This window comes from Ornithodoros turicata, chromosome 4 (genome assembly GCF_037126465.1).
Source record: "Ornithodoros turicata isolate Travis chromosome 4, ASM3712646v1, whole genome shotgun sequence".
NCBI lineage: Eukaryota > Metazoa > Arthropoda > Arachnida > Ixodida > Argasidae > Ornithodoros > Ornithodoros turicata.
In genome coordinates, this window is record NC_088204.1 from 28,685,192 (window position 1) to 28,704,381 (window position 19,190).

The 19,190-nt window shown below is 44.0% G+C and overlaps 1 protein-coding gene across 1 annotated transcript in view; it reads left to right on the forward strand.

Moving 5' to 3' along the window:
- Positions 1–19,190, forward strand: part of LOC135392886 (uncharacterized) — a 66,377-nt gene that overhangs the window by 26,282 nt on the left and 20,905 nt on the right. The window contains exons 6-7 of the mRNA XM_064623553.1: positions 4,707–4,741; positions 6,169–6,277. Of these exons, the coding sequence (XP_064479623.1) occupies positions 4,707–4,741; positions 6,169–6,277 (144 nt within the window). The remainder of the gene's footprint in view (positions 1–4,706; positions 4,742–6,168; positions 6,278–19,190) is intronic.

Here is a 19,190-nt window from a genome sequence, read left to right on the forward strand (position 1 = left end):
AGCGGAATCCGCTCGGGGGGAGGATAGCTGCGTCCATGGGCCGACTTCAGGGGAACTGTGCCGGCATACGCCTATTACACATCTGAGGGAAACCCAGGAAAAACCCCAGACGGCACAGCCGGCCCGCGGATTCGAACCGCGGACCTCCCAGTCTCCAGGCGCACGCGTTACCGCTGCCCCACCGGAGCTGGTCCCCTTTCCATCTCACATGCACTCCGACAAGCATTTCATAGGAGTCATGGTTAGAATCAGCGCGAGCGTCAACACACGCGTAACAGCTACAACCCAAGTTAGGCACCTGCATATAGTCATACAGTCCAACCTTGAGCCGTACGGACATTGTCGTGGAAGGGTTGGTGTGAATGGCTTCACCATGGTGACATATGGTGGTCACCATTTAACATTTAGCATTTGCCATATGCAAAGTGTGTGGTTTTTCTGTCGTACGGGGGAGCACGGGTAGAGCGTGTTGGTCACGTTGAAAGAACGCATGTTATCCTTTCATGTCTGTGTATCATTTTGCGCTCCTTACCACGTTTGAAGAATTTTTGCCAACGCATTGATGCATAGCATCTGATGCTACCTGGTACAATCCACGCCTAGTGATCCAGCAATACTACTCGACCATCGCCGATACCGACATACCACAACACTGACATATACCAAATCCCAAATAATAGCCGCAGAAAGAGGAAAATGGAAAACAGGCGTAAAGCGAGCATGAGACCTCTGCGGCCCCCACATTGAGACGGTCGAAAAAGGTCAATAGGGAAATCGCTCTTTAATGTTGAGAACAGTCTCCAGCATTTCTGTTGCAATAATTTCTGTTTTATACAACGTTTTTCGAGGTGAGCAGGAGCAAGGTGCGCTCATACTCGGTCACCGCGCGGCGAAGGCATCGTCGCAAGTATGCTTCCGAAAAAAAAATTATCCAGTTTAACAAAAAATACTTTTGTAATCTTTTCTCCACGCATAAATTAAGTATTTTGGTACAGTTCTATGTCAAGGATGCCCTGCTTGTTATCGCGGTGAAAATGTGTATGTGCATGTATGTGTGTGTTTCTCACAGAAATACGTATTCACTTTTCAAGCATTTTCGTAATTATACGATTTTTACTACACCTATATCACTGAGAAAAGAGCTCACTATTTTTTATTTGGAGCCAGTCCTTATGAACTTCACACCTGCAAAATTGCGTTTTCGTTACAGGATGCAGTAATTTGCCCAGTATTCACCAAATCCTCAATTTTGCGTCAGTCGGTAGGTGGCATGGTCCTACTAGAAAATACGTTTAAAGTTTGAGCTTCTTCAGTGCAGTAGAACGCCCACGACATGCATCCATAGGGTGGTGCTTGAGGCTAATATTTGGGATTTAGTATCAATGAACTCTCTGACAACACGCTCTTAAACTGATCTGCAGTTCTTACACACTCTTAAACTCAGTGCACGCTCAGTGCACGCTCTTAAACTGCAAAAATGCGCTATCTTATACATATTAGCGGTGCACGACAAGCACAATGCCTTCAGGACAGGACCCGTTCGCACATCATTGCGAATTTTGACATGCATGTTGCCCCAGAAATGGCCGCGCCCATAACTAGCAGTATTACATGCACATTACATTCGTTTGTACCCTGCAGGAACTAGTCCAATTCAAAATAGCCATGAAATCTCATTCCGTTTAAGTGAATATCGCATTCAAAATTCTCGTTTAAAGCGATCAAAATTTCTCATTCCGAATCGACGATTTTGGACAAACTCCATATTGAAAACAACGGGAATTTAGTGGGTTTCAATGAGAAATTACTGTAAATGTTAATGGTTATGATGTGGTAACGTAATGGTTAAAACGTTGGACACCCACGTTGGTTAAACACACATTGGAGACCAGTCTAGTTTCCCATTGGCCCAAGTACAAATAAACAATATTTGAAAGCATACTGTCCACCATCAATACACACATCATAAATCCATAATGAGTAAATTCATAGGGATGTACCCATAATGTCCGAACAGCGCCGACCAAAAAAATAGATGCACTGAATGCCACGGTGTTCATGCTCTTGTGTGTTTCATAGGTGATTCGCGATGACCCGTCCAGCATGAATTGTTGCATATAATCTTTTGAGGATATGTTCACAAAGTTTTGTAACACAAAGTAACGCGAACTATTTTCAACTAGGACGAGCCACTATGTGGTACGAATATTACAACGCGTCCTCTTGGGGACATCGCGGCCGACGGTGTGCTCGCCTCCTTTGTTTGGAATAAATTTTAATTTCAAATAGTCATTTAAATTCATTTGCAATATTTTTGCAATCACTTGCATTATTTTCGATACGATGCGTATTCTGGAATTTCATTTGTTTGAATTGGACGTGCTCTCAAATTAGTTCATTTTCTGCACGGCTTTCTTCCTAATCATATTATTCACACACGTAACATGAAAAACGGTTAGGAGCAACTAAGATTTATTTGAACAAGAACTTTCGTGCAAGAGACTGCACTTCTTCAGGTTACACAACTAAGTACGACACAAGTATATATACCAGGAGAACAGATACAATAAAACAGGTTTCCAGAACTGAGTGTCACCAACACCATGCGTCAGAGGTTTTACGGTCATAAATCCGACATTGTCAATAATCGCCCCACTCCCGTTGCTATACATTTTAATCTTCCCGGGCATGACATGGATACACACCTGTCTATTGCAATTCTGGAATCTGGCTACACCACCGATTGCAAACGCAAAAATCGCGAGTCCTTCTTCATTTCTAAATTTTCTTCTTTAAAACCACGGGGACTAAACGTTCATGGCGGTCGTCTGCAGTTGTTCAACCCATCATCCAGCTAAGCTACTTCATTCACCTTCTGTTCTTAGCATTCTTAGCTCCATTTTCCCTTCAGTCCATAAGGTCACCCGGACCTTCCCACGCAGTTCAACAAAAGCTGTGTTCTCCTCGTACGCGGCTAGACATCCACCTGTGCCCCCATTTTTTCACCACCAAATCTTTTGAACCCCAATTCTCCGAATGTCTCATTTACCCGTACACTTTCTCTTTCCTGATTCTTATGTGACGGTTGCTCACGTGATGCATTGTATTACTGTCTGGTTGTTTACTCAGTTCTGGAAACCTGTTTTATTGTATCTGTTCTCCTGCTATATATACTTCTGTCGTACTTAGTTGTGTAACCTGAAGAAGTGCAGCCTCTTGCACGAAAGTTCTTGTTCAAATAAATCTTAGTTGCTCCTAACCGTTTTTCATGTTACGTGTGTGATTCCGTCTTCGCGGGCTCCTTGACAGTGTTTCTCTTTTTTGCCCTTTTCGACGTAATCATATTATTACTGAATTTGAGAATGATGATATATCGTTGGTCACCATTACGTGCGTTTCTTCAGCAACTGGCTTCTCACTCATTGTATTGGCGGCCATGCAACATGTTGGATCCCATTAGATCAATTGGAAAGCGGTTTCTCATTTATACACATTAGGTCAGTTCCTAACTCCATCTGTTGATGCAGTCTGTAACACACATGTCAGATCTCATTAAGTCAATTGGAAGTCACGGTTGCTCATTGACGCCCATTGAACTAATTCGTTGAATTGGTTCCTTGCTCCGTTGATGCGGTCTTCGCCACACAGCACATCGGAGCCCGGCTTCGCGAAGGCAGCTTCTCTGCTTCCCTGCAAATTCGGTCAATGCAAAATAGTGGGCTTTCACACTTCGAATGAATTTGCAGTATGATTACTCATTGAATTGCATTAAAATTGCGGGAAGAAGTCAATGAGATCGTGCCTACTATTTCCATCAGGGTAAACAACACATGCAAACACTATTCTTTTACTAGCGTGGTTGCCGTCTCTGCGTTTCGTCGTGTAACTTCTTTCGACCGAGGTAATTAGTCACATCCCTGCAGAAAGACACGAGTGAGGCCTCGTACTGCTGAGTGCTCAGAAAGGTGCGATGATGACACTGGCGCAAAAATTCACTGAGACCATACGATGCACTCTACCTTCAACCAAGCTTCAATGGAGCTTCTTTACCTGTAGAGGGAGCGCACATCTTTAAATTTCGGTTGTCTAATGTGTAAGCTGTTTACGGAAGATAAACTTGGCCAAGTCCACTGTAAAGCGGTGCACAACATTACTGTATCGGTCTCATATACAAGTTTCGAAATGGGACAGTCGCTTTAAGGTCCGCGAGAGTCGCGTCTTTCATCCAGAATGTTGTCGGGCGTAACTATGGCGAGCGATAACATGCTTTCACTCTGTGTGGGCGAAACATGCCGTTCCATCGCCAAGGAAAGATGCAGCAACCCCCAAATCAACAAAGCAACAGGGGTAATCCTTGCATACAGGAACCCGGCATTCTGCCATCTTCACGCTCAAGCCAAACAGAGAAAAAGCCCCAGCTCATAATGAGTATACCGCTCAAAATATTATCTACAAACGCTTTGGGTCACCACCAGGGACCACCAACAAAACAGATAACACTCGCTAAGGAATGGCAGATAACAATACTGAAGTCCCAGATTTACCCACAACTTTTCCGCACACACGACGCGCTGAGTTCCAGTAAGAGCTGGTGGCTAACGTTTGATCGTGGTCATTTTAATGAATGTGTTTATAGTTATGGTGTACCGCCCTTTCAGTTGAACTATGCTCTCTCTCTAAACTCCCACACTGCTTTTTTCTTACAGCACCCCAATTAAAGCTTTGGATGAAAACTTCTTTGGTAAGAGAACTGCTTCTTGTGTGTCTCGTTAGTGTGAGTGCGTCTCCCTTGCAGCCCAAGAAAGGCTCACAAAGGTTGAAGGGCTGTGTCCTATATACTCATATTCAGCCACAAGGTGACATGTCGCGTCAGGTTCACGAATGTTGCATGTATATTTTGCGTGTTTTTTCTGTATTCGGAACACTTTGTCTGGGCATTAACCTCTACATGATGCGCCGCTTCTTTGAAGCATTCTTCCAAATGCATGCATTTGTTACCTATGGCGGGAAGGAACCATAATGAATTTTGCTCTGCGGAAAAATTATGCAAGTAGTATCCGATAGTGCAGAAGGAACACAGTGGCGAGTTAGCACACCGCAGCCGGTCCAACGACCACACGCGACAGGTCAATCGCCGCGACACGTCGTCGTCGTCGTGCGGTCAATCACCTCGCGCTACCACCTGAGCTCATATTTCCCCTTACAAAAATGCAGACGTATACTTGGAAATACTTGTTGTTAATGCGCTACTATCGTGAATTATTTCGTCGCCAGACAGGCGTGGACATTCTACCCACCGCCGGACAGCTGAACCCGCAAGCCGACGCATCAATACCCGGCATTTCGTCATGCAAATAATACACAGATGTGAACCTTAAAACACAGCTTGACTTGAAACACAGGGATGACAGGAAACCAGATGATAACTTTACGCTACTTGTGTAAGAAACAGGTGCTGCTAATTATGTAGCACCTGTTTCTTACTCAAGGAACAGAAAAAATAGCACCAGTTTTCTTTTCGCCTATTTATAAAGTGCTAGTGATAGTGCTAGTATTTTTCGCCGGGCATGATGGGTATTGAGGCAGAAGACTCCTGCTTGACTTTCTTGATATTAGGAGTATAAAACGAATTCTGTAAGGATTCCCTCACTTTTGCCTTCTCCCTCTTTGTTGAGCTTGCATAGTTATGGCTAGGACTAAACCCCTTAGAGCACTCAGCATTGAAATACAGGCGTTTTGGTATGGGTCCATATTCGAAAAAAAGAAGGTACAGAAACAACAGACGACATCGACCAGCTCAAACTAAGAACTGGTGTTTATAACACAAGGTAAAAGAGCAGCGAAGACACAAACAGAAGGGGGGGGGGAGAAAAGCGTCGCGGAGAGAACTGAGTTATACTTAGGAAGAAAAGTTCGTCCTTGAATAGGCTGACCGAACGCGACGCAAGGCTGATTGCCCAGATGTTTAATCCTGAAGGCTTCCGAGATTTTCCTAGCTCGCGGCTCCTTGAAATAACCCATAGTGGAAGTGGTCACTTCTTGCACAGATAGTGTAGGGCATATATAAGACCATTCCGTTCCTTCTCAAATCGAACCAATGAATTGCAACCTTTGGTGCGGAGCTGAATTCTGACGCCCTGCTTTTAAAGAAAATTGTTTTGTCTGCAGCTCAGAAGAACGAGTCTTTGTGCACCAATGACAAGTTCATCGTGATTGTTACTTCACCATTCAATTACTATGACTTGGATTCCTCCATCAGTCTCGGCCTGGTTAAAACGTAAGCATGTTGTTTGAAAATTATGACATTTATAGCAGCTACACTGTGATATAATCACTGTGCAGTTGCTGTTCAGGGATTCAGAAGAAAGAGCTTGTTTGCTAGTGACAAATGGTTGACACGTACCAGTAAGCCAACCTGTATAGCCTACCGTTCTAGTTCGAAGCACGATTGTCAAGCGTACGCAGGTTCCTTTAAACGCGCAATACGTTCTAACAGCAGTGAAGTCAGAACGATAGCTCAAAGAGATACCAAAGGTGTTGGTGTTTGTGGGTCTTATATGCCACTGGAAGCATATATATTCTGTGCTCAATGTTACTTGGCTGAAATACACTCGCGCTGCAACGCGGAAGCAGTTCATTTACGCGCTATTTTCTGATGGTGGTGTCTGGAGCCAGTGGTTTCACGTAAAATGCGAAGGACGCCAGCATGACAAAATAACCCATCTTCGTATCAGGAACTGTTCTACATAAAACCGAATTTTTGTCGTGAGCTACGTTGTACAACACACGAGTGATGTACTTCACAATCACGCAACAGCGCTATTATAAGAGTAGCGGCCCCAACAGTTCTCTAGCTTTCTGTGCGCACCCAATTGCAATCTGAGATAACTGAGAGGATGGCGGCTAACTGGTGAAGATTCATAGTGCGAGAAAACCTTGAGCTTGATGAACATAACAGTCTACACTGATCCGATCTGATCCATACTGTTCCGCTCGCACTTGGTTGTGCTGTGGCTACCGTTATACCACAGGATACAATGAGTCGCGGCGAGGTGTATCTCTACGTGTCGCAGCCAAGACGGGCTCCCCTGCTAGCTCGCATGGCTCAGTGGTTAGCGTGCTGGCCATGTCACGTCGAAACTGGGAGGTACCCGGGTTCATATCCCTGTGCCGGCTGTGCTGTCTGGTTTTTTTCCCAGTTTTTTTTCCCGGCGATGAAACTCTCCAGCCATCACCCCGTAATAAAGTTGTTGTTTGTTGTTTATGTCAGCACAGTTTCCTTAGAAGTCGGCCCAGTTCGCACATTCCCCGGGGAGTCAGTCGTAACGTTGCCCACATCTCTGAGGCCACAACGGCGAGCCTTTTCACCACCACCACGGGCTCCCTTTGTACGGCATTGATAGGACAAAGAAACGTAGGAAGAGGATGCTTCCGGTGGCTTGATTTGTTGGAGAGTTAGGAGCGTTTGAGGTGACGAACGTGTTTCGCTGTTTCAGAGAAGGGTAATTAATTGCAAATTACATATTATGCAACAGTAGTACCTTTTGTGTCAACAGGAAACCTTTTGCGCTATTGTCTAGACGACGGGATATTTCATACTGTAAGGAGTCCAGTAAATCCGGTAACGGGGTAATCTGCCAAGTACTGCATAAACACATGCACATTTTTACAAAAATATACCTCTTGAATGTGCAGGTACACTGTATCTCAAAAACCAAATGAGTTGCCATGTAGCGCCATGTGAACATGCGGTAACCCTTCTGCTCCTTGTGGTTGCTCATCGTCCATGCTCGAAGGGCGATCGAGACACACACACAAAGAGTGAATACAAGCAACAAATAATTTTATTCGCACTTACACCCGCTTCAAAGTGTTATCAGTTACCATCAGCAGACACACACATGCACAGTACAACAAAGCAGATAGTGTCAAATTCAGTGAAGACGCATACGCAATGCCCGAACGATACACAGTGACGACAAACACCTCAGGAACTTTAATAATCAGTGATAGTGAAAGAAGAAAGTCACTTAAAAGGTTAAACAGCTGTCCCAAGCAGCACAATGTACTGAAAGTCGAGTGCAATAGGGGAGGGCGGTATGTGTCCTATCAATGTTCTTTAGTTTCACGAGTCTGTTCAAGGCCTTTCACCTACCCGTCCACCCCTACTGCACTCGACTTTCAGTACATTTTGCTGCTTGGGGTAGGACTTGAACCCACATCTTCTGGATTATCGGTCCAGGACTCTTACCAATTGAACTAAGCTAACACAATGATCCTGTTCCGCTGTGGTTCGCAACTTCGGCACTCCAGGCTCCCCGTCCCGGATTTCTTGCGGAGGATAATCATCCAATATCGGGAAGGCGTGAATTCGTGATTTTTCACCACCGCACGAAAAGTAAATGCTTGAATCACCCCTAATTGGCGTCTGCCACTTCGTACGAAGAGCGAACCTGTACAAACTTACAAAAATACAATTACAAATTAGCTCCCATTCGGCTGACGCAACTCGTGGAACTGCCCAGAAAATGCGGGGATAATTTTAAATCGCGCGTAATGGTTTGCATATATGGGTCAAACGTAGGAGCAGAACTACAACAAAGAGGATAACGCGCTGTGGAGTTGGGCGTGAAGAAATAAGATCCACTGACCCGAATTATATGATAACTTTTTTCGTGCCGTTGCCTGTGGCAGAGACCTCGAGTGAATGATGAATAATTCCCAATACTGTTTTCCCCCATGTATTTCGAGAGTCATTTATTTTTCATGATCTGAAGCATTCACGTCGAACCTGTGGGACGACGACAGACATCACTGGATTTACTGCAACGCGGAGACAACGACCACCAACATATCTCTATCTTTCGTCTATATTTCCCACCTCGAACAACTAAAATCGTGTAGGTGAAGAACGGATAGCTTCAAGCGCAGAGCCGACACCTTCATGCTTCGAAGTTACAAAATCGACTGATGAGTCTGCCGGTGGCATAGAGAAATGCCTTTGGTAACGAGCAGTGCGAAGGCACACTTGCTATCCAATGTGAAAAACAATACCAATAGAACCAATGTGAAAACCAATGTAGGAAACCAACAGAAGGCTACCACACGCTGCTACCTCAGAGGAAAAATTAACCAGCATTGGAAATCACACTATTTTGCACCACGGCCGAGCTGTGTTCATCTGTCGCCACGCGTCGGCTTTGACCATACGTGCTCGGGGATGCCAGGATATTCCAACGTTCGAAGTCCATAATACTTAGATGACAAGTGGCAACATCCGAGATTGTATCTGCCAGGTCTCAATGACCGCGTCTCAAAATGGAATATCACTGAGCATGGTGATCCCACGCTGATATATCTTAGCTGAAAATATCCTGTAGTTTTTTTGTTTTTTATAACAATCTTCAACAATGACCATTTGGAGCACTGCGCTTCATCACTATTTTCAGGCTTCCTATCTTCGTAACCATTAAGACTATGCTGTTAATGTTTTAATGCTACGCGCCGAAAAAGCCTTTTTTTTATCTAGACACCTGGAAAACCTAAAGCTTCAAAAGATTGACGAAACAATAGAGCGGGATATAGGCAATACGTGTGGAAGAAAATAACGCCATACCCTTGATGATTACAAAGATACGAGGCCTCAAAATTGTGAGGAAGCGCAGTGCTCCAAACGGTCAGTTTGAAAGATTACTAAAAAAAACGAATATATTTTCAGCTTTTTCCTCCGCCACTAGGCTTCCATATACATTGGAACGAAAAAATCTGAGAGGTCGACCGCACCACTCGGCGTGAAATCACCCAGCAATGTGTCAGCTTTACGTATTTCCGAGACCTGTCGAATTCGTTTTAGCGAATGCAATGCTCATGTTAGCGACGATTAAGCCAAGTGGGGCGGACGCGCTGCACACCAAATGAACCGTGTTGGTTACTTTGTGGCTATGTAAGACCTCTGTTAGTTCAGGATTTGTGACTATATTTCCACGGGGAAGGGGGGACGTGTTTTGTGGTACTTTCATTTACTGGTATACTGCGTCTCGCAGTGGTTAGCCTGCAGTTAATGTCTGGTCGTCGTCTACCTCCGACTCCTGAACGTCAGAATTCACCCAGCAGAGCTATGATGAGAAATCACTGCCACTCGTGCTAGACAAGCCGCCGGAACGCTAATAACGTGTGGGGATTCTTTCGGCGGACCGAGTGTGCTTCGAAGCAGGAGTTGAACCAGGATTGTAATCTCAAATTCCAGAGTAGGATGTCACGCACCTTTCAACTGGCTACTGCTGCGACTATTCAGAGAAATATGCTGTCGTGAAGAGGGGAGAGCTGGGAAGGTCCCTGCTTCAAAGTGTATTGAATGCGGTACTCTCTGTTCTAAAGACTCTACACATCACCACGGATATCCCTCTACCCCCAGTCCTCCTGTTTTTTTTTTTTCTGCTACACCCGCCCACCTGAAATTTCTGAGATTGCCCTATTCAGCTCGGGTACCAATGCATGTACCCATAGACATATATTTATTTGTTTACCATACGTTAAGTATACAGCACAATACAAAAAAATGTCAAGCAATGCAAATTCCTATGAACAACGTCATAACATATTGTGTTGATATGAGGTAATTAAGTAATCAGCCGGGAGAGGCGATTGCGAGTACAGCTACGTTGAACTGATAGGGGTTAGTGGTCGAGACTGTGGCTTGTGGAAGGTCGCTCCAGTCCCGAACGGCAGAAGGAAAGAAAACAGGTCAGCAAGGCAGATGATCGACACTGAGGCCGTTGAAATTTGATTGGATGATCACAGCGTAGTGACGTGTAGTCGGCTGGAGTTAACAGCTGATCACGAACGTGTGGGCAGTGATGAGCAATTTTACGGCAAACGGTTAATCATGAAATATAGCGTCTAAAGGAGAGATCTTCGAGGTTAAGTTCGCGTTTTTTTAGACGCTAGAGAAACGAGAGTAGTTTGAGCGATTAAAACGAGCAGCACGGTTCGAAATGTCCGATCACAGATGAGGGTTCCAAACTGATAGAGCGTACTCCAATTTTGATCGGAAGTAGGTAAGGTACGAAAGTCGGTAGCCGTCGTCGGACTAAGAGCGAGATAACGTTTCAGGCAATGGTGAGTTTTAGTGTAACGTACGCAAAGGCAATAGCGTACAGCATAGTAAAAGTCATTAAAGGGACTGTAAAGTGAAAAATAACCCCCATATTTTTGCCCACTATCGTGCACAACATCACTGTTTGATAACACACAGAAAGCATTACTGCTCAATTCGGCATATTTTTTACGGATAAATATTTTGAAGATTGTCGGAACGGTGCTGCCAACGAACGGCGAAAAAGAGCAACTTGGGTTTCGGCGGTTTCCGGTCCAGGGCTCCCAGGGATTGGTCAATCCTTACCACGTGAGAGCTAATAGGCGATTTCAGATATTGCCCTTGTGCTCCGCACGGGGGCCCTCGTCGCCCAAGTCACGCGCATCGCGCAATGCGTCGTGGGAAATGGTTTACATTCGTGCTCGTCTGCCGGTTGCTCGAAGGTGCGGGAGGTGCAGGAGAGAGAAAACCGAAACCGTTTGCGCTCTTCTTCTTCTCTCTGACTCACGAAAACTAAATCCCAAGGTGCAGCGGGGCTTTCGCAACACGGCGCTCTCTGGTGGGCCGTCCATGCAATTTCTGAAATCGTCTATTTTGTAGAGAACAAAGTTGACGCACAAGATCTTACAGCTAAACGACATTTTAAAAATGACGCTCACTTCCATAGTTTCCACATTAATAAAGCGTTAATAAAGCATTCGGCTACTTCACCGGGAGCTACGATCCGCCGCGCCATCTGCAAGGCCGTCTGTATTATCGCGTTTGTTTGTGGTTTATTGTCTACGTCGTGGGTGGTCATGCTGATCGCGCGAAGCAGAACATGGATGTGAATGATATGGCTGTGGCTGCTGTGTCATGTATTCGAGAGACCTATACAGGGTATCCCACCGAAAAAGGGCCAGGGGCTAAAGAAAAAACGGAGTGCTTTACACAAATGGAACCAACTGTACGTGCTTGGCAGTTGTGTGGTCTATCCAATTTTTTTTTCATCGCCCCTTGTCAATTAATTAGCGGTAATTAATTTTCCAACTTTTTAATCATCGGTTTTAGCTCTCAGATGTCAATGAGGAGGTTGTAGTACATGTCGAAAGAGAGACAACTGAAGTGGTTCGAGGTCGCTATGGCTTGAGGTTTCGTTTTTTCCCGGGAAAAACTTGCAGCAAGCAAGAATAAAAATTTGCTGGTATCAATATACTATAAGGGCTACAGACATGCTGTTTTCACTTCTATCATCTCTGGGCCGGCGGACGTTCTTGGCCATATGTTGCTCAACCGTCAAATGACTAAGTACCTAAAAATCGTTAATTAACTTTTTAAGCATAAAAGCTACGAAGTTGTCTCAAAGAGAACATCTGTTCCTTTCGGTGACCTGATATCATAGCCGTTTTTGAGAACAAAACTCCGTTCGGTAGATCGTCAAAAAAAATCGTGAAGGAACGCCATTTTTTTCTCTATTTTGTTCATTGCGCATCTTTGGAGACCTCACTTTCCTTCACCCCCAATGTGAGAGGGTGAAAGAGTACACTGTCGCCTCTTGCGTCGTGGAAAAAGATTAAAAGGAAAGAGGAAATGCAACCCAAGACAAGGGCAGTTCCGATAGCGTCACCCGATACATGTGTTTTTGTTTTGCTTCCGCAAGTTAAAGCTCATCTTTGACGCATGAGGCTCCGTCACCCTCTCACATTGGAGGTGAAGGAAAGACTCGTCTCCGAAGATGCGCAATGAACAAAATAGAGAAAAAAAATGGCGTTCCTTCACGATTTTTTTGCGGACGATCTACCGAACGGAGTTTTGTTCTCAAAAACGGCTACGATATCGGGCCCCCGAAAGGAACAGATGTTCTCATTGGGAAAACTTCGTAGCTTTTATGCTTAAAAAGTTAACTAATGATTTTTAGGTACTTAGTCATTTGACGGTTGGACAACATATGGCCAAGAGCGTCCAGCGGCCCAGAGATGATAGAAGTGAAAACAGCATGTCTATAGCTCCTACAGTTTGTTAATGAAAAATTTGTATCGCCTAAAAAAAGACACCCTGTATATTGATACCAGCAAATCTTTATTCTTGCTTGCTGCAAGTTTTTCCCATTACTTTTCATTTCACTCACATAATATTATAATTATTAGTTTGGATTATTCTTATTGTGCGGACGGTTAAGCAACCTGGGGGCGTATCTGTATTCGTAGATTATACTCGTGTCTTGTATTATAGGGAGTAGCCGAACTGTGTTCATAACCTTTCAATACTTGATATTGACCAGGTTTCCAAATGCCAATTAATGTTTGAGCCGAGATTCCGACTTAGCACTTCGCTCTGTTTCGCTAAAAGTTGTACTTGTAATTGATTCACTATCCTGTCACCAACTAACATTTGTAAAGACTTGAGCGTTGATTTCAATTATTCGCAACCCATGATCTCGGTTCACAATTAAACATGCAGCATTGGAGCGGGCACCCGAGGTGGGCACCCTCACGAGGGCATGCGAGGGTGAGGGTTTCCTCACCCTCACCTCACGATATTTGAGGTGAGGTGAGGGCCAATTTTTCTGGTGATGTTTGAGGTGAGGTGAGGAAAATTTAAAAAATTGAGGTGAGGTGAGGTGAGGAAAATCTTCAAAAAAATTTTGAGATGAGGTGAGGTGAGGAAAATTTTCAAAAAAGTTTTTGAGGTGAAGTGAGGTGAGGAAAATCTTTTAAAAATTATTTGAGGTGAGGTAAGGTGAGGTGAGGAAAACCATGGGAAATTTTTTTGAGGTGAGGCGAGGAAAAATTTATGAACGCGCACTTTATGAAAACTTTTCCCGCGCGTACACGGGATATCTTTCCTTCTTTCCGCAGCTTCTGTCTCTCATCTGGGCGGGGACTGCCCTCCTCTCGCCGCTGATCTGACGCCCGACTTTGCGCATCATTCGCATACCCGCAATTGAACTTCAATTTCCGCGCAACTTTTACGGGTATAACAATCGTTCCACGAAGCGTTTTCTGTGATTGACTAGGCCAAATCCTCAAGCAAGAAGAAAAAAAAACGTTACAATGACTAAGCAATATCATGAGTTCAATTTCGAAAATGTATTTCAATGGCAAATTGATGAAACTATTTGTATTTGGTGACAAACTAAATGTCCAGAAGAAATTTGTTTACCTCATATTTTTCCGTCAAGCCATTTTCCTATAATGGTCAAATGACACGTTTCGTGCCGCACCCTGTATGCTCTCACGCTTGAGATATATGCATTTACATTGGCAGTCACTCAAAGCCAACGCGCATCGAATACACAATCTTCACATCGAATGCACAAATAGCTTTAAAAAATTGAGGTGAGGTGATGTGAGGAAAATTTCAAAAAAAATTGAGATGAGGTGAGGAAAATTTCAAAAAAATTTGAGCTGAGGTGAGGTGAGGAAAATTTCGAAACAAATTTTTGAGGTGAGGTGAGGAAAATTTAGAAAAAAATTTTGAGGTGAGGTGAGGTGAAGAAAAGTATCAAAAATTCCTTTGAGGTGAGGTGAGGAAAATTTCGAAAAACATTTTTGAGGTGAGGTGAGGAAAATTTTTCAATAAAAATTGAGGTGAGGTGAGGAAAATTTTTCAAAATTTTTGAGGTGAGGTGAGGAAAATTTTTCTCCCAGAAAATTGAGGTGAGGGCGAGGCTAGCGAGGACAAACGCCCACCTCTGGTGGGCAGTAGTACTCCTAAATGACTAAACAATTTATTATGCAGTAACAGGAACACTCTTCTTTGCAATTCAGTTTAACATGGAATATATTGACACTTTTCCACACAGAGTGAAGCCACTTAATAGCCAAACTAGCCCGAAGAGTCTCTGTGAATGGGAATGACTGTACCCATGTCCTCTATGTAATCATGTACTCGTAGGTTCTCTGTTACTGAGATTGAGATGTACTTTACAAAAGTACATCTCATCATTTGTAAAGTAATTTTGACAGCCCTGCAAATAGAAACTGGCTACAGTGTGCAAAACAGACACGTCAGAACATTTATCTGAAATACAATATAAGACCAGAAGCAACATCTTGTCACAACTCAAACTATTTTTATATGTTTGATATGTATAACTATTTTTTATTGTCCAGGGATTCGGGAGACAGAGTAGGACTCTCTGGCCTCTGATGTTTTAACGTAGTCGATAGAGTTTTTGTAAAACTTGCAAAAAATAAGCAAGAGAAGTATAAACAGTTTTGTCTTTCAATTTTGAGTTTAACAAGCAAGTTATATTTTACTATTTGTGTGCTTTTGTATTCTCTGTTGATGAAAAGAGTACAGGAATAATAATGCAGCACATAGATCCAACAATGACCTGTCATCTTGATGAATATTAGAACTTTTCTTCTAGTGTGCTAATGGTGACAAAAGAAATATACAATGAAAGTTGTACAAAAACAACAAATCTCTGTAGCCTTTAGCCAATCTCTGTAAATTTTAGATATGTGGATGTTACCACATTATGTAGTTTCCGTCCTAAAGTAGGACTACCCGGTACTTTTCACTCGTGGCAGGGTGCAGAGGAAAGAGGAAAGTTTTGTGGCAACAAAGAGATTTGGCATGTTCACAGGGACAGTATAGCACATCAACACAGATGAGGGGCAAACAGTAGTCAGCACGATGGTTGCAAACTTGCAATTCAAGATTTATTCAACATAACAAGAAACGGAAAACATGAGTAGAAAAAGGCAGTGTCCTTGCAACGCGTGGAGAACCACATCAATCTCTGAGAAGGTAGGATCGGGAGAGTCATAAAGAGAAATGAATGTTTCTGAAATAGCGGAATCTACAAAATTAGGACCGTTATCATGTGGTAGCCTTGCATGGCTCACTGTAGTTGCGACACACTTTGAACAATTCCAGTAGTTGGGCTTCAAAGACAATGAACTTTTTCTGTTTCACTGGGCATTCAGGTGTAAAGGATGCATCTCTAGAAAATTAATTTGTGTTCCTTAGTCATAACTATACCTCAATAGGAAATATTCCTGTACCCCTCAAAGAAGCTAGTAGTTTCCATCGGTTTCTTCTCCCACTGTTGACGTCATGGTAATGTTCTGCACCTGTCCAAAGAATCCAAAAATGTCAAAAAGTTTGCAACATGTAACAAATTCAGTGGTTCCACCTGTGGACTTGGCAGAACCTGTGAAGTTCGGATAGATGTATTCACTGCTCCACATCATGTCCTTTCAAGTATCTTTGTGTCAACATGTGAGGAATGCAAAAAAAAAAAAAACATCTGGAGACAGTCTCACCCCTATTCTACCTCTTGAACACTGATACAGCTGTACCTGGTATAGAAGCAAGAAGGGAGGACGTAGCCACAGCCAGGAAAGCTGTCACCCCTGGCCAATATGGATCATCAGTTTTTTACATACCTGCTTTCAGGTGTATCAGTCATGATAACTTGAGTATCTAGAACACATACAAAAAAAAAGAGTAATGAAAAAGAAACCCAGAACACGTTGAGCATTAACCCTCTATTTCTTACATGCAGACTTCATAGTGGTCGTAGAGACAGTGCTGTAGTGTGCATGGTCGAGCTCGAGTGCAGTTGTTGATTCCTGCAAAGTAGGAAAGCTCGTGATTAAAATGTCTCTGGTTCTCAATTCTTGCAGTGCAGATCTAGACAATACTCTTTTTTTACTGTGTACTTCACCAACAGTGTCCTTCGACGTTGACGATGTGCCGGCAGCATCAGTGTTATCCGATGCAGTGACTTCCATGAGCAAGTCTATGAACTCATTGCAGTCGACTTGACACGGTTTTAAAACTATTTCAAAAGAGAAACTTTCAAAAGATAATCAAATGATGAGATCTCTACATACTACGAAGCAGTCTGGCGCCACTTCAACAGTGGAATGTCCCTAAAATGAAATTTGTTCATGTTGACAATATCCAGCAAGGGAGAAGTAGGATAACATTAGTTAAATTTAATACGTGATCGCTATATTATAATTATACATGTACGACACCTGCACATACCTTAGACGTTGTGTTGAGCTCGTCACCTCGGTGAAGCAGAATAACTGGTGACTGAACGGCAGCTTGCTTCGGACGCTTTCGCAATTCGCCTGCTGCGGCATCTTCGTAGTCATCGGCAGCAAAATGAGCTAAGCACACACGACACGACTGATGTATCTAATAGCCGAGTGGTTCGAACCACATTCATTTTTGCGCGCTGTCCTATGGAACCTTGTGGTAAAAATGCCAGTCGTCGAAGATGAACAATTTTTGCATCCCCGCACATCACAGCGTACACCAGGCATATCTAGGTATTACGAATACGTGACACAGCAGCGACAGACAAGCCACTGACTTTCACTTTCTGCTTCGCGCGACCAACATGACCACCCACAGCGTAGACAATAAACGCGATAACACAGACTGCATTTCAGACGGCGCGGCGGATCGTAGCTTGTAGCGGCGAAGTAGATGAATGCTCTATAAATGTCGAAGCTATTGCGGTGAACGTCATTTTTAAAGTGACGTTTAGCTGTCACGATAATGTGCGTCACCTTTGTTCTCTACAAAACTAACTCTCACCTGGTACGTGTTGACCAATCCCTCGACCCCTGGACCCGAAACCCAAGTTGCTCTTTTTTGCCGTTCGTTGGCAGCACCGTCCATGTTCCGGCAACCTTCAAAATATTTATACGTAAAATATACATGCCGAATTGTGAGCTAATGCTTTCTGTGTGTCATCAAACAATGATAATGTGCTGGATAGTGGGCAGAAATACGAAGTAGATTAAGAACAGCAAAACATATCGACCAGTAGAATTCGCCAGCACTTCATGAAAGAAATCTGTAATCTTACGTACACCTATTGTGAAGGAACGTTATTTCACTAGGAGATCAATACCCCAATCGTATGCCAGAAATATGGACAAGATATATGATGTGCCCAGAGAGTATTCGAACAACGACCTCGTGCTCTACCTCAAAGACGCAGGGGTTTTACCTACACGGCGACGGGTTTGGCATTCCATGGCAGAAGATGGCAGTGATGTGTTTACCCCGTTACGGAGCGTTATCCTGATTTTTTAACCTACAATCCGTCTTCCCCACGGAATTGCCCTCGGATTTCAGACCTTCACTGTCCAAGAATACATAGAAGGCCCCATGCAGTGTTACAACTGGTAACGATTTGGCCATATTGCACGAAATTGCCGAGGTTCTACACTGTGTGGCATATGCGCCGGGCCTCACCAGAGATCAGACTGCAACAATAAAAGAGAGCCAAAGTGTGCCAACTGCAAATCCAGCCATCCCGCATCATTTTCTTTGTGTCCTATGAAGACCGCCGCCACCAAAAGGCACAAAGACCGCATACTACGACTTCCGTCTGACGCTTCTAGGGGTGGTTATGCCACACTTCCGCCTGGTACAAATGCACAAGAATTTCCTGCTCTACCACCTCGATCTCAACGAGGCGAACGGGGGTCGCTGAACACAATCGCGGCTAAGCCCATCACAAGCAGCCACCCAGCGCCTCCTCATCCATCAAGGCAGATTACACACACTTGCGCCACTGTAACGGAACCAGCAGGCACGAGGAGACAGTTACCCTCATCAGCTCCTGAAGATGTGCCTTCTCTGGGACTCTTTTCAGCGGTACTCGCTGCCGTTAAGGCAATTGTCTCTGCTTTTCCTGGTGCGTCGCAACTGCCCGAGGTCCAGGCGCGTCTGGCACTGGAGGCATTATCTGTGCATCAGCATGACGGCATTGTATAGAAAGGCCATGGCGATGCAATGGAATCCTCGAAGCCTGCGTAACAAGCTCCCAGATTTTAAATTACATCTACAACAGTACAAGTTCCCTTTCATAGCTGTATGCGAACACGGCATGGATTCTACACATCGCCGTTAATGGATACACAATCTATCGATCTCATCAATCCTGTGAGAGCAGAACAGCGCTATACGTTCGTAATGACCTCGTTGCTGCGCCCATCGGGACAGTTTGTCATCGCTCTTATGACTATGTCACCTGCAAAATCCGCCTTGGCCCCATGCTGTTAACGGCCGTCAGTATCTATATACGTCCCGCAGTGCAGGTCCCGTGGAGTGACCTCGAACGCCTACTTGATTC